Source organism: Nannobrachium achirus (assembly GCF_963921795.1).
Source record: "Nannobrachium achirus genome assembly, chromosome: 16".
Taxonomy (NCBI): domain Eukaryota; kingdom Metazoa; phylum Chordata; class Actinopteri; order Myctophiformes; family Myctophidae; genus Nannobrachium; species Nannobrachium achirus.
The window spans coordinates 13,540,289-13,557,018 of record NC_137823.1 but is presented as its reverse complement, the minus strand read 5'-3'; the positions used below and the strand labels follow the sequence as shown (position 1 = coordinate 13,557,018).

The following is a 16,730-nucleotide window of genomic DNA, read 5'->3' as shown; positions in this document are numbered from 1 at the left end:
TCATCATAGTAAGAAACACATTCATGGTCTTGAGAGGACACTTTTTACGGACGGATAAAGGTGCAGGGGCTCAAGCCGCCTTTGATGTCTATGTTTGTACGTGCCCGATTATGATGATGATCAAATTTGGTCAAGGTTTCAACTATCAAATATAAAACAAATATATCAAATATCAAAACAAGTGTGAGATAAAGACAGAGTTCCTCTTGTGCAAATAAAATAGATATCAAATGTAAAATGTTTGGGAAAGGGATTGCACAGTATAGTCATACACCAGTAAGATGCCTAAGGGTGAAAAGCGACCTAAAGGGTGAGGTCGCGCTATGACTTGGCCATCTGGCCAGTCATGTATATCGACCAGTTACCCATATATGGAGACCCCTGGTACCCATAGATATCAGGGATATCAGGGATCTCCATATATGGGCATAAAAGGGATCTCCATATATGGGCATAAAGGGATTTGGTTCCCCTGGCATTACAGAGATTCCATATCTCCATATATGGGCAAACAAGGGATTTGGTTCCCCTGGCATCACAGGGATCTCCATATATGGGCATAAAAGGGATTTGGTTCCCCTGGCATCACAGTGATGTCAGAGCGTGATGTCAGAACACAGTGATGTCAGAGCATGAGAGTCAACCAAGAAAAAAGACAAGCGTTACTCATACGGACAGACAGAAATACGCTCAAGATGTGATGGTCTGCTTGGTCACTTGAATGCCACTACGGTCACAATAAAGTGACCAATGTGATGGGAGCATAATTATAATACTGACATGGCTCTAAAAATGACTACTAACGGTTTCTGCACAACTATATTGATTATGTCAATCCAATCCAATCCACTTTATTAATAGAGCACATTTAGAACAACAGTGTTGAACCAAAGGGCTGTACACTCCAAAGGGCTGTACAAACTACTACAATACAAAAAGCAATCAACACACAATAAACAGGACAACATAGGCACATTGCCTGGTGGAAACAATAACTCTCAGCCTGTGTTTTCGAACACTATGGAGTAGGCCTACAAGTAAAAATGTAAACTACATATATTAGGGCTGGGACTTTAACTGATTAATTGCGATTAATTAATTACAGAACATTAACGTGATTAAAAAAATTAACACATTTTAATCGCACTTAGCTTTTGCACCACAGAACCTTCCGTTTCGGGCATACCGTTCATAGCGATGCACCAACCAAGAAGAGACAACAAACGCAAAGGGAGAAGTAGCCGATCAGAGCGCTTTGCTTGGCCCAGTGGATGCGAAATTTAGATTTAAAAAACTCACTCGTTGATTCACTCGTACAACAAAATGTTTTTTAATTGCAAAAAAAATATTCTCGGGTCAAATATTAATATGTGATTAATTTGCGATTCATTAATTACAAAGCCTGTAATTAATTCGATTATTTTTTTAATCGCATCCCATTCCTATATATATATATATACATATATATATATATATATATATAGTATATCCATGTATCCATGAATGCAAGTCTCCTTTAAGGGTATGTAACTGAGAGTGTACAAAATGGAACCAAATGGACCCTCATAGGTCTGTGTTCTCTCTTTACTCACACACATATTAATTACCACTTAATTAATGTTCCTGTTTGATTGGCATTCATCAAACACACAGAGGGAGTCTTCAGAAGGTTCCCAAATAAATAAATTAATAAATAACCCACATAAATTACACAACCGCATTGTATGCCATTCGATTGGTCAGAGGCAGTCACATGGTTATACCATGCAACTGTTTGCATGGTTACGTTTAGACACAATAGGTTTGATGAGGTTATGGTTACGATATGTCGGTGTTGACAGCTTAATAGTGTGTCCTTTAATAAATGAATATCCACCATTCGGGTAAACATCACTGACCAATACAAACTGATATTTGAGTGCACTCCCGGTGCACATATCAGAACAGAAGGCACCCTAGCTCCCCTGGAGGAGCGAGTTACGGACCGGTGTTTTGGGGGATCACTAAAATATTAACTTTAAATTAAAACTGTCTGCTAAATCCTACAACACGCACACACCCACACGCAAACAAACTATTTTAAAGTGTATGTCACAATTACAAAACCACAACCACAGTCACTTCTGCACAATCAAAGACACTCACGTTCTCAACACAGGGTCTGTGTTCTAGGACAGTGGTTCAGGGGATTCCAGGGACTCTCAGGTTCCTTTATGGAGGTCTAAATAAACCCTTACAAGTCTGTAATTCTGACTTAAAGGGAGACCTTGCAATGCAAAAGGTTTGAGTACCATTGGAAGATTAATTGGCACTAATAAATTAACTAGGAAAAAGGTTCAGGATAATTGGCTACTCAACAACAACTTACAAACAGACGAACGGTCAGGACTGCTGCCATTTTTTTTAACACCCGGCCCTAACTGGGCCGGCCCGACTAATTGGCATAGATGTTAGGCCCGAAAACGTCGGGTCAGGTCTAGGGATGGGACGATATGAAAATGTCATATCACGATTATTGTAACATAAGAAATCGCTCAACGCGTTGTGAGATCGTAGATCGGCTATTTTTTGGCAAAAGGATTTGGTAGAGAGTGAAAAAAACACTGTATTAAGTACATATATTATCGGATATGCAGCTCGGCAAATGAAAGGTGAATTGATCTCAGTGCATGACGGAGGAGGATTTCACGATAAATGTAAATCTCCACAATAAGATTATTGTGAGTGTTTTTTTTATCATGATAAACGATAATATCGCTTATCGTCCCATCCCCAGTCAGGTCGGGATCAGTCAGAATTTGAGAATTTGGCTAGATATTGTGCTGCAACACTTAACACGCAACACTTAACACCCCTAATGAGAAATGTTGCTAGAACAGCCACAAACATGGTTTGAGAGAGTAAACGTATACATCTTTGGTTAAGCTATGAGACCTCAGAGACCTCAAATACATTTTCAGAAATGTGAACATAGTGAGCAATAGTGAACATACCGGATCTACAAGCACAAGAGCTTATTGAATGGCTATTGAATATAACCTATTATAAATTATATACTGTATAGTGTATACATATATATTTTGGCAAGTTTTGTTAATCCTAGGAGTCCCTTCCTAGAGGGAAAGTCAGTCCCAAAAACATCACTCAAATAAAATGTGCTCTACTACACACACAGCATCAAAGTATAGTTTCTCGAACGATCCCGATCAGACTGTGTGGCCGGTCGTGATGGTCCCGGCGCGAGCCCGGGCGGAGTGTGGCCCTCGGCCACTCTGAGGGCCGTGTGGGGGACCGGGCACCGGGGGCCCGTGTTGGGGACCTCGGAGGGGCCCCCCACTCTGCTCCAGCCCTGGCAGGGGCCCCCCTGCACTCCGGAGCCCGGTCCACTGAGCAGGTGAAGGAGCTGAGGTCACCACAGCTGCGCAGGTGCAGCAGGCCGGCTCGTTTCCTTGGGGGGAGGGGCAGCGTCTGTGACGGAAGCGGGGGTGGGATCGGTGCCCTGCTGTGGTGGCGGCTGATTGGCTGATGATGGCGGGCACGGCCGGGACCACCTGCCGTCTCCGATTCGGTGAACGCCTGGGAAAAGGGAGGAGCCATTAGCGGACTTATTGCCACGATTTAATGTCTTTTCACCGACTCATGTCTTTCACCGCCACCATTTTCTTACCTTTTAACGTGCACGGGTCATGCACGCATCATGCACCATACACTTGGAAATCCGTTCAGGCATTCATGAGATATCAGCAATCTTGTTTTCTTCATATGTAAACAAACATGGCCTGCCGTGTTTGAATGGTTGAGTTGTTCTGGCCTGGGGGTAAAACATGCATTTCGCAATCGGACCGCCGACCCACGGACCATTGGACGATATGTCCTGCCTGCCAGCCACCCTGATTGATTGATTGATAGAGTGAACCTCCTACCTGTCTGATCAACCCCTACAACCCCACCCATACACTCAGATCAGCCAACACAGGGATGCTGACAGAACCCTCGCTTAAAACCCCAGGACAAAAACCCATTAGTCCAAGACAATTTGCCCTCCTGGCCCCCAAACTGTTTAATAAACTCCATGTCGCACTTTGAACTACAGACTCACTCCCTACTTCCGCTGTGGAAAGACTCACCTCTTCAGACTCCACCTAAACCCATAACACTCCCGTTCCTTCGATGACCACACATGAAGCTAGATAGCATTTTTAGGTTTCAGAAAAGTGTTTTTCTTTTTTAACTGATTAGGTGCATGGTCTACCGATGCATTTGTTGTATTGTTGTTGATGTACTGACATTATCTTACGCTTACTACAAGTCGCTTTGGATTAAAAGCGTCTGCTAAATGCCTAAACTGTAAGTTGTAAACGGTACCTGTTCTATGTAGCTAGCAGAGCGCACCACCTCCTCCATGTGCTGCTGGTCCAGCTGCAGCACGGTGCGGATGCTCTCCACCAGCCTGTGAACCTCTGGGTCCAGCACACTCCGCCGGGCACTGGGCTGTAGGGATGGAGATTATTCATCATTATTCATCAGTATTCGTCATTATCCCCAGATGATTAACTTAATGTGAAACATTGTTTTCTCACTCAACAATAAACACACCATCATAAAGTTTAAGTGTATAGACTAGAGGGTATCTGCACATTTGACAAGTGATAATTTAAGGACTTTTTAATAAAAGTCTAAAATGACAAATTAAAATGGTCAAATATCAGAGGCTGAAATTGTGAAAATAGCCGATCTACATGTTCACAACGCCTCGCTGTGAGCATGTAGATCGGCTATTTCCACTATAGAACCATGTTATACAAAATGTAATGCCTCAACTCTTAGTGCTCGTCAGGGTGGGGGGTCCCCAGTTAAAATATGATTATTTTGGGGGTCGCGGCCTGAAAAGGTTGAGAACCACTGGTCTATCGTGATAATAAAAAACACTCAATAATCCTATCGGGGAGATTTTTTATTTATCGTGAAAATATCCTCCGCCATGCACTGAGATGGATTCACCTATTTTATTTGCCGAGCTGCATATCTGCATCTGGCACCACTTACATGTAATTCGTAAAACGGACCTGGAAATAACATACTTGATACAGTCTTTTTTTCCACTCTCTACCAAATCTCTTTGTCAAAATAGCAGATAATTTGTAGATCTGCTACTTCTGGCAAAAATAATGTACTGCCCCAGGATAATGGATGTTGGGGATATTTTGATTATCGCAATATTATCGTAAATCGCAATTGTTTTGGTCACAATAGTCATGAAATGAAATGGTCCCATCCTTCTTACACTGGGCTGCTCCAGGAACCTGCTGACCAGCTGCTGGGTGTGCTGGTAGCTCTGGTAGTCCACCATGGAGGAGGGCCGGGGCCGCCGGACTCCCGAACCTCTGCTGCTGCGGGTGGAGGTGCCTTCGTTCCCTGCTCCTCCTCCTCCTCCTCCTCGCCTCCGCCACGGAGGGATCGAACACGCCGCCTGGCCGGACGGGTTGGCCAGCAGCGTGGGCTGGGACGTCTGGGTGGCCGAGTCTGTGGTCACACGAGCAGGGAGGGAGTCGGGGGTCACCGCTATGGGAGGGAGGGGGAGAGACACAGGCAGAGACAGATTTATTTAGCGAATGCAAAGTCCTTACGTCAAGCAGTTGCCTCCTGGACTGCTGTGTGGAATGGGACTAATCCTCCTTTCAGCCTTTGAAGAGGGCAAACCTCTACGATGTGCACCACGGTTTGCTCCTCTCCACAAGCACACAGTGGGGCTTGGGCTACTGCCCCATTACAGAGACAGAGACAGATATTAGATTCACTCAGTTTTGGAATTAAACTGACATTTGAAGGCAAAAAAAGAAAAGATTATTTCCCCATAATAGATATTTTGTATTTGTCTCCCCATAATCCCCAATTCCCAATTCTGTACCATGAATCAAATATTTTGATTTACGTTGCTGTATTTGTCGGTATCAGCCAGAATGCAGGAGTCTATCCCTGTTAATAATGCGCCAGACCCCTGGGAGATGGATTGCTGAGGTGGAGCGCCACACCTACAGTACCTACAACCTACCATCATCTCCCAGTATTGACCGCACGACTTGCCGCACACCGAGCCGTGCTACACATACGCTGAGTTGGCGGTAGCCGGGACCGAACCCATGACCTTGTGGTTCGGAAGGGGCGAGTGCTATACTGACTGAGATGACCGCCACAGACACAAAATGAATGAACCGTTGCAGCACTAGAACAAACCTTTAGTTGTGAGGTCGGTTAGCAGTGGGTCACTGTTGGATCGATGTATCCGTGCAGATCTCTGAGAGGACAGGGACCCCTGTGCTGCTGTCTGGGAGGACATGGTGGACCCCACAGCTTGCTGCTGTCTTCCAACCCGGCGCTGGGGAGGACAGAGCACAGGGTCATTACCTTAGTGGTCACACACGGTCAGACTACATCCGCTTTGATCCACTTTCACAAAACAAAACAGGAGTGTTAAGTGTAATAAAAACAGAATGAAAAACTACAATAACCTTGGGAGGAGAGGGGGACGGTGAGCCCTCTGACACCTGCGACGCTGACTGGAGACACGCGTCTGACACTGGACCTGGACACACAAAGACAAGCGCGCACGCACGCACAGTTGCACACACACAAACAGACACTTACAATGAATAAGAGTGCCAGACAAGCATACAAATTACTTTTACATTTCGTCACTGTCGGGCAGAAACCTCTTATCTCCATATTTTAACTTTTCTTTTTTTTTCATAAATTAACACCCCTCACAATAGCATCAAAATGACTAAATCTAATGTGCTGCCCATACTTTCGTCTAACTTTTTGTCGGAAAGGTCCGGTTCTGAAAAGCATTACACCAAATTAGAGGAAAATCTGCATGTTGGAAAGTCGTAACTCTCCGAACAAAAGTTGGGTTTCGGCAAGACTATGGACAGGCCTCAAAAGCTTGAAACGTGGCACAAAACTTGCCGATCTGCTACTTTTGAATCCTGTGTGTGTGTGTGTGTGTGTGTGTGTGTGTGTGTGTGTGTGTGTGTGTGTGTGTGTGTGCACGTGTGTGCGTGCGTGTGATTATACCCTACCTCTGACAGGGGCGCTGCACGTGATTGCACTCAGCTCTGTCTCCTGGAAATAAAACAGACGTGTGCTAAATTATAATGATAATATAGAATCATATGACATGTAAAATGCCCATTACAGAAGTACACAATAAATGTCCACAAACTACGGTAAGATAATATTTAGTATACTAAATTACCAACGCTGGGAGAAGTCCTCCACTATGTTTTACTGAATACGACAATTGTAGAAATTCTTGATGTGTAATATGTATAAATATATTATATATTTTTTACATTTAGATTAGTTCAGATTGAAATAGTCGTATATAAATTTAAAGAATCACTAAGATTATACCGAACAGGAATTGGTAGATTCTGCCAATGCTTTTCAATGGGAACGGAGCGGTTTTGGCATTTGCAGATTTCTGCAAAAAAAAAAAAAAGAATAGCTGAGTTACCGTTGAAAAGCATTGGCAAAATCCACCTGCATAGAACTTGGTGTGACCATGCCCTTAGTTAGAAGATAACTGCTATTTGCAGCAATACTGCAGTGCAATAACATGGTTGCAATGGATTCTTCAAGAGAACAACATCATGACCATAAAAGGTAATGGTGTCACTGTCAGCGCACCTGTGTGAGGGTGGTGTTGGGGGTGGAGCTACTGGCGACCTCCTCGTAGGGAGGGGGAGGGTCCAAGAAGAGCTCCGCCCCTTTCATCCTGACCCCTGAGGCATGTGGGACCATGCTGTCACCAAACATCCTGATGGAAGCGCGCGCACGCACGCACGCACACAGACACAGACACAGACACAGACACACACACACACACACACACACACACACACACACACACACACACACACACACACACACACACACACACACACGTCATTGTATGTTAACTGCATGAACAACACACATCAGAGAGTCAGCACAAAACCACAAAACAACTATTTATATATGGCTTAGAGCAGGGTTCCCCAATTCGTTTTCCCCAAGGGCCAAATTATGTCAAGGGTACGAAGCCGAGGGCCACAACATTGCAGGGGGCGACGGTGGCATTCCCACTACTCCAGCGACAGTTCAGATATTGTCGTCGTCGGGTGAAAATCTTGTATGTCCAAAACCGTTCGTTTTGCATTTATCATTTAAAAAAAAATTAAACTAGTGAAAACAGCCCATCTACAAGCACACAACGCCTCGCGTTGCGAGGCGTTGTGTGCTTGTAGATCTGCTGTTTTCACTACTTTTGTGCGAACGGCCTTGTTTGATGAAGCAGCGCTTTACTTTGCGAAATAATGTACACATTTTGGGATACAGGTTTTCCACCCGACAATGATGATATACTAGTGTTGTTGCTGCTCTTATACCACCATTATTACTGGTGTTGGTGGGGGCCAGACAGTAGCCCCCCGCGGGCCGCAAATGGCCCGCGGGCCGCCTATTGGGGAACCGTGGCTTAGAGCTTGGCACAAACTGTTCAAAGTTTGTTGTATGTAAAAGGAAAATGTCTGGGCCCTAAAGTTAAACTGAGACACACAGTGATTGGCCAGCAGGGCCCTTGGTGAAATGAACTCATAAATAGCAAGGCTCACTTCACACTAGGTGTGATTTATTTATTTGGCAGGCTGCTACCACAAGGCAAATTGGTTGAGATTTCAACGCACACACTCACACTATATATGGTTAATAAGGCCCACGTCACACCCGCCTGAAAATTCATGGTCAGTACATTTGGAACTATGTGTTTGCGTGCGTGTGTGCAAATTTGATTACAATAAATTATCCCCCATTGATTCTGGATGGGGACCCAAATGCACTTGGGTCCCCATCCGGAATCAATGGGGGTTAATTTACTATAATATTTAACACTCACAATCACTTGCGCAAAGATTAGTTATCATACCATGCCAAAAAGAGGATTTCTATAATAAAATCGCCTTTTTAACTATGGCCTTCCCTGCCAATCGTCTTTTTATCGTCTTTTTTTTTTTTTTTTTTCAAAAATGTTTTTTGGACCTCCAACAGACCTGCCAACCCTGGCAAATTTTTTTGAGTACTCATGCGCGGGCACGAAGTGCCCGCGCGGCGCCCGCAGCGCCCGCGCAGCGCCCGCGGTGCAATTTTTGTTGTTTTCCCGCACAAAACAGCGTATATTTTGGGGGGTTCCATGCACCTTTTTGGGTGGGACCTTTACAGTTATGTTAACAAAATTTCACACCAGAAATGTAGCACATTGCATGTCTTGACTTACACTAATAGGAAGAGGCAAGATGTTAGAACAACCTTTTAAATAAAAATGCCATTTGGTCTGGAGAAAAAGTAGGCTAGTATTACCAGGCAATACAGTAATGTTGCTTTGGCAATATTGTTGACAAATCTTTAATAAAATATACTAACTGCACTTGCTCAGAGTTAGTTAACAATAGACTAGCAAAACAGTCTCACCAGTGACTTAATGAATGAACATACATCAACATAATCATGTTATTCAAATAGCAAAATAGCTTTACATTGTCAGGTAGGCTATTTACCTTTAAATATTTACCTGTGTCTTTGTTAAAGGGGTATTTCACTTTCAAAAAACTTTTGGTCATTGTATCGTCTAATCAGGCTTTTATGAACACCCTGAACAGTTTTTAATTTGCTTGATTCAATATTTAGATATTTGATGTAAATGTTACCAGGCCCTCCAGGCCCAGGGCCTCTCCCCACACACACACATTGTAACTTCAAACTTCATTTTAACCATGATAGATTCATTAAAAACACCCATTATTTTTTCTGGTGACTCAAACTACCCTCCTAATACGTGAGCAGGCCGTGTTTTTTCAATAACTAAAGTTACAATGTGTGTGTATGTGGAGAGGAACCCTTCCACTGTTACCACTGTTTCCCTGTTGAAAGTGGAATATCCCTTTAAACATTGTTAATTGAGCAGCCTAAATAAAACCACCTTTCTGTGCATGATTTGCATGAAGTTGAAAGTATTCAACTCATGTAGGTTTCTAGTGCATTCATTAATTGATATATAGGCCTACATTGTGTATAGATCACATACCGTCTAGTCTGTATATTCATTCATAGAGGATACAGGCTACTCATTGTTAACAAACCATTAATGTCTTCATATATTCACAGGTGATAAATAACTTGTTCACCTTTAATGTTTTTGACAATACATATAGTCCTCCTAATTCATTCATTCATACTCATTTAGAGATAGCTTTAGAGATGGATATTTACTCTAAAGCCCAATCATGGTCAATGTATGTTTCGGTTTACTGTACTACGACCTGCGTCACAAGTTTTCCGACTTTGCTCGCGTGCAACACCGTCGTATGACGAAGTACAGTATAACACGGGCTTCATACACAAAGCTGTAGCGGTGGCGACCGCAGTTTAATAGTGTAATATTATTGTACGTTTATATATTACCTGTTATACTACAGGCAGCATTGTGGGGGGCGAATTGTCCCTGTGCAACTGCATCGACTCCGACGACTCGCACAACACGGCCATTCTCCGTTTATCTAAATTAATCTGATTAATATCACCGATATGTACAAACCGAGCGGCGACAGCTGACTACATGCTGACATGAAACCAAAACAAACTCCTGTTTCCATCCGGTTAAATTCTTCTTCTGACGACAAAAAAAGAGCATACCTTCTGTTCTAGTGCTCCCCAGCGCCATGCGCCCCATTCACACACCATTCAAGTGGTGCCTGGGAGGAACTACACGGCAGGGACCAAAAATGTTTCACTTCAAAAGTGTGCTGCAGATCCAAGCCCCCAGAACCCAGGGCTAGATTTGAAGCAACCCCGATGGTGGCCAAAGTTGGAACTGCAGCCTAAACGCGCATTTTGGTCCCGCCCCCTCCACTCCTTCCTGTGAGCGGAGAGCAGCGTGACGTCATTTGTGGTCTCGAATAGTGGCCAATTTCCCCCAGAATGCACCTGGATTAGCTACATGCTAGCACGTAGCCGTTGCTTCAAAACGCCACTGAGCACTTGCATTGAAATGATAGTGGGGTCGGGGCTCGTCCGCTCTCCATTTTATATATACTCTATGTGCAGATCCCCCAAAGTTGCGTAGCAATGAGGGGAAATAGCGTACCTGCGTATTGACACTTAAAATGCGTGCTGTTTACGCAAAATGCGTATAGGTTGGCAGGTCTGCTCCAACAATGTACTAGGCATGATCGCGAACGCGAAATTGCATGTTTAACCCCCATACCAACCCCATCTTTCAAACATGGCAGCGATGTTTGTTTACATTTGTAGAAAACATAAGGGCTGCTATCTCCTGAATGCCAGAATGGATTTCCAAGTGGATGTTTTTGTTTGAAAGCTGTGAAAAGCGTGCACATGCATAGTGCATGATCTGTGCACAAATTTGTGCACACTATTTTTTAACCCTTTGTACCATTTTGGTGGCGAGACGGCAATATAAGAGGTCCCACTTTACATATGACACCGACTGTGTTAAGTAAATAATCCGAGAACTCCCCCCCCCCCACCACCACCACCACTGTTACCTGCGAGCCAGCCTGGGGGTGTAGGAGTAGAACATGGAGAAGTAGGAGGGGGGCGGGGCTGGAGCAACAAACTCCTCTGGGTCCGGGAGGGGATCAGGTTCTGTCCCGTCCTCTACCGGGACCCCCGACTCCTCTGTCTGTCACACAACAACCATAGAGAGCAATGCTTCTCAAACTGTCAACATTATATGTACCGGTATTTGTCCCTATCTAAAAAAGAAATTACGTATTCAAAATCTTTTTGAATACGTCATTTTTCAAATATTTTCAAAAATAGCAGATTGAGCTTCTATTCTGTATTTTGATCTATAGATCTGCTATTTTCGAATAGTCCAATAAATGGTATATAATGGTTCAAGTGGTTAAAATGACTGTGATGCTGTATTAAAAAATATAGCTGGGAACCCCCCGGAACCACAAAACATGATCGAATGGATGTCCCACTTCCCCTTCCACTTCTGTTTCGTTTTCACAGCCTATCTACATGTAGCAGTAGCTAAAAAGATATATTAAATGATCATGTTCTGGTGTGTAATAATGAACCTACCACACCCGGAGGGCTGGTGTTGAACATCTGCAGGTATCTGAGGGCAGCAGCCACCACACACACAGCAGTAGAGAGGGCGTTCAGTGCAGACAGCGCAGACAGAACTTTCTGCAAGCACAAAAATATATGTACGAAATGTTATCTTATCTGTAGTAGTATACAGTATATGATTCAGTTCCGGTGTGTAATTCTTGCTTGTTTAATACCCACTGCCTTGTAAGCTTGGTTTCTTCATTATGTTATAGTGAGTGTTCTTATTGAACTTGTAATGTACAGTATGTGATCTGTTCTATTTAGGAAAGTATTCCCAATAAGCCTATTGGCTTCTACCTCTTCTTGCAATCATTTGTATTTGCATTGTGTCCTATTTGTGCTAATAAACTAAACTACGCTAAATTAAAATAAGACATTCTACTGCATTGTCCAAATGTACAAATTTTCCACTATACAGCGAGCCAGACCGAATAGCTGGTTGGCTCTACCTGTATTGTACCTTGATCAGCATTCTCATGGTGTTACAGGACCTACTGTTACCTTGATCAGCATTCTCATGGTGGTACAGGACCTACTGTACCTTGAGCAGTATTCTCATGGTGGTACAGGAGCTACTGTACCTTGAGCAGTATTCTCATGGTGGTACAGGAGCTACTGTACCTTGAGCAGTATTCTCATGGTGGTACAGGAGCTACTGTACCTTGAGCAGTATTCTCATGGTGGTTCAGGAGCTACTGTACCTTCAGCAGTATTCTCATGGTGGTTCAGGAGCTACTGTACCTTCAGCAGTATTCTCATGGTGGTACAGGAGCTACTGTACCTTGAGCAGTATTCTCATGGTGGTTCAGGAGCTACTGTACCTTCAGCAGTATTCTCATGGTGGTACAGGAGCTTCCAGGGGACAGGAGGAGCAGCTTGTCTTCTGGACATTCAGAGGTGGGGCTGAGGGAACAGCAGTGGCACGCATCCCCCGTCTCACTCTGGAAGATAACATGTCACCGACAACACGTCACCGACAACACGTCACCGACAGAAGACATGTCACCAGCAACGACAGAAGTCGTTAATAACCTGATGACAGTTATGATTAATAATATGAGGAAAATAAACGGTGATGAGTTGTAATTGTTTCATATGCACGCATGTGCACGCACGCATACTTACACTCACCAGTGTGCAGGTGTTCATGCTGGATACCAGCTGGGCTCCTTGGCAGCAGAGGATGAAGGCAGCCAGGTTGAGAAGTACACACATCACCGAGAGGACTACGAATATGTTTACCTGAATGAAGAGAACTACACATCACTGAGAGAACTACAAATACATTGACCTGAATGAAGTGAACTACATATCATCAATAGAACTACAAATACATTGACCTGAATGAAGATACTCATACTGTAACTATGGGGCGTAGTGTTGCACTGGTAGTCGGTCACTTTCATTCAATAAAAGGTGTCAAATAGCCCTGGCACATTAAGGGTTATTTATAACCCACTTTCAACTTGTTGGCCTTATTTTGCACGTTGCTGTCAGGCAGAAACAGAAAGTCTATATTGAGACTGTCCTTTTTATTATTTTTTATTTTTTATGTAAATGAATGCTCTACTTGATCATCATACTAGTGTCACACAAAAGCATCTACAAAATAGGCTTTGGTTTTTGATTTTGAAACCTTGGTCATAATGAGGTTTCTACCCTACAGAGACGAAAATGTAAAGATTTTTCAAAAAACTAAAATGGAAAGCTTCTATGTTTTGTTATTGTCATACAATAAAGAATTAAGATATTCAAAGCTGCAATCCATTACCTTTTTAGTGAATACAACATTATATCAACCAATCGTTAAGGTAGAGTATAATACAATATGACTAAACTAACACTAGTGCAGTGATTGTAGATGGTCTCCCTGCTCTGCTACTGAAGCATTGATGATGTGGTCAGGTAGGACACCTACTGGTTGAAAAGAGCTATTGCAGGTAGGTCTGAAGTAGGCCTAGATGAGTGGTTCTCAACCTTTTCAGAACGTGACCCCCAAAATAATCACATTTTAACCGAGCCGAACCACTGAAGTACTGTAGATGACTGGCTGTTGGTTCCCTCTAGCTAAAAGCCATTGTATAATAATGCCTGTCTAATTTCCAGTGGAAGTAAGACCGTCTGTTCAGTGATTTCAAAATCAATCTAAGTTTAAAATCAATTCTGAACGCCACTGGTAGCCAGTAGTGCACTGAGACAAGAACAGGCTGAATGTGGTCATATCTTCTGGTTCTTGCAATAACCCCAGCAAAAGTAGTTAAAACAAAGCATCATAATAATTTTAACCATGCTATCCCTTCGTGCCACACTGCACCATGCATGTGTTCTCACCAGTAGCAGTAAGATAGATTATAGATGTGTTCTCACCAGTAGCAGTAAGGGTCTCCTCCATGTGGTCAGCCCTACGATCCCCGAGAGGATGACCTACACACACACACACACACACACACATACGCACACACACACACACACACACACACACACACACACACACACACACACACACACACACACACACACACACACACACACACACACACACACACACACACACACACACGCAGAAAAACAGGTAGCGCTGTCAAGATTTAAAAACAATGAGTTGATGATTATTAATTCTAACACAAATAAATGTGATTAACGATTAATCTTTTTTTGGCATGCAATGCACAGTACAGGCTTTGTAAACAAAAATTGCACAGGACAGATATAACATACATTAAATTACTGACATATTTAATGATTTTATACTTAAAATGGCTGATCTACAAGTAAAACGCTATTTCTGCAACTTTTTGAATATGTTTGAAAGTGTATGAACATGGAAACGATTATGACGATTATGCAAAAACATAATTGTGATTATCTAAAAAAATTGATTAGACTGATTGTGATTTTGACAAGCCTTGACAACAGACTCAACCCTTGACATGAACAAGTTTGAGCACCAGTGATAAAGCAACAGGAAGTTTGTTCAGAGAACTGTTAGGATTTAGAAGGCATTTGAAAGTTATGCAAAAAGTCAAATATATTTTAAAACAATATTTAACACAGTGGTGCTGCATGGTTGAAAGTAGGGTCCGGGGTTGCCTGACTGCGAGCGCCAGACATCTCACACTACGTTCACTACGTTTCACTCCGGGAGAACCACCCACCAACAGGGGGGGGTGATGTGCGGACTGAAGTGTCAGGCTAGGTCCGGGGACCCCCAGGGGTCCTTGAGAGAGTTCCAGAGGGTCCCCAGCTAAATTATAGTTATGAACCAAATGGACGGACCCATCCATCCATCTTCAACCGCTTATCCGGAATCGGGTCGCGGGGGTAACAGTTCCAACTGAGACCTCCAGATTTCCTTATCCTGAGAAACTTCCTCCACTCCGGGGCGTTCCCAAGCCAGTTTGGAGATATAATATGTCCATCTGGTCTTTGGTTTGCCACGGGGTCTCCTCCCAGTGGGACGTGCATCGAGGACCTTCCTAGGAAGGTGCTCGGGGGGCATCCGTACTAGATGCCCGAACCACCTAAGCTGACTCCTTTCCAAGTGTAGGAGCAGCGGTTATAGCCTACTCCAAGTCTCTCGGCCCGGGTGACTGAACTTCTCACCCTATCTCTAAGGGAGATACCAGCCACCATAAGGGTCCATTTGGTTCCACGTGTAGGCCTACTCTGAGTTAAATTATCATTGATTTTACAACATAAATTAAATTGGGGTCTCAGAGATAGAAATGCTATTAAATAAGGGTCTGGTCCGAAGCCTATATAACGCATGTCAAACTGGGGGTCCTTGAAATTAAAATGGTTGGGGATCACTCTAATGGGGGTCCCTGGCATATGTTCTCAAACAGGGGTCCGCGGGCTATTAAGAGTCAATTTAGGGGTCCTTGACATGAAAACGTTTGAGAACCACTGGTGTAGTGCGAGATTAATTGAATTCCATTCCATGCAAGTCAAATATATTTCAAAACAATATTTAACAGAGAGAAAAGTAGTGCTGCGTGGTTGGCTGGTGTACGCCAGTCTGTGAACCCTGACAGATGATTAGGCTTAACTATCGGTCATTATATTAATATTAACAGTCAATAATAACAGATATAAGTATAACACACACATTGTTATTCCATGCAGCTTCTTACAGAGGCCCCGGGCCAGAAGGGACAGGCTCTCCGGACGGGCTGGGAAAGGCTGATGGTCGTGGCTCCCCAGGACAGAGCCACCGTGCACAGGCCGAGCAGCAGCTGCAGCAAGCCCAGCGACAGCAGCGGGCGGCCGGCCAGCCTGCAGGGGACGAGCCGGGGGCGACAGCCAGACCCACCGGCACCACCACCGCTTAGTGGCACCATGCAGAGCTCCGAAATAATGTCTAAAAAAAGTTATTTATCTGTCTGTTAATAATTATGTGTCTGTTATTCGTCTGTTTATAAGCCTATGTCGTGTTTTTTATTTAGTTCTGTTTTGTTGTTTCTTTACTCCAGATTTGAGTTTCGCCGACTGTCAAACTACATTTACATGTAATTCCTCGTACGAAGGTGTCCCACGTCGAACACAGCGCA

General features: G+C 43.6%; 1 protein-coding gene across 1 annotated transcript; it reads right to left on the bottom strand.

Moving 5' to 3' along the window:
- Positions 1–3,177: 3,177 nt before the first annotated feature.
- fam189a2 (family with sequence similarity 189 member A2) lies at positions 3,178–16,520 on the bottom strand (the record flags this gene model as incomplete). Its single annotated transcript, XM_080744703.1, has 13 exons — positions 3,178–3,576; positions 4,366–4,491; positions 5,285–5,562; positions 6,235–6,376; positions 6,510–6,583; positions 7,080–7,122; positions 7,690–7,819; positions 11,601–11,737; positions 12,148–12,255; positions 13,002–13,121; positions 13,312–13,422; positions 14,548–14,604; positions 16,314–16,520. The coding sequence occupies 13 exons, from the start codon at positions 16,518–16,520 to the stop codon at positions 3,178–3,180; spliced, it is 1,932 nt and encodes a 643-aa protein (XP_080600829.1).
- Positions 16,521–16,730: the final 210 nt, after the last annotated feature.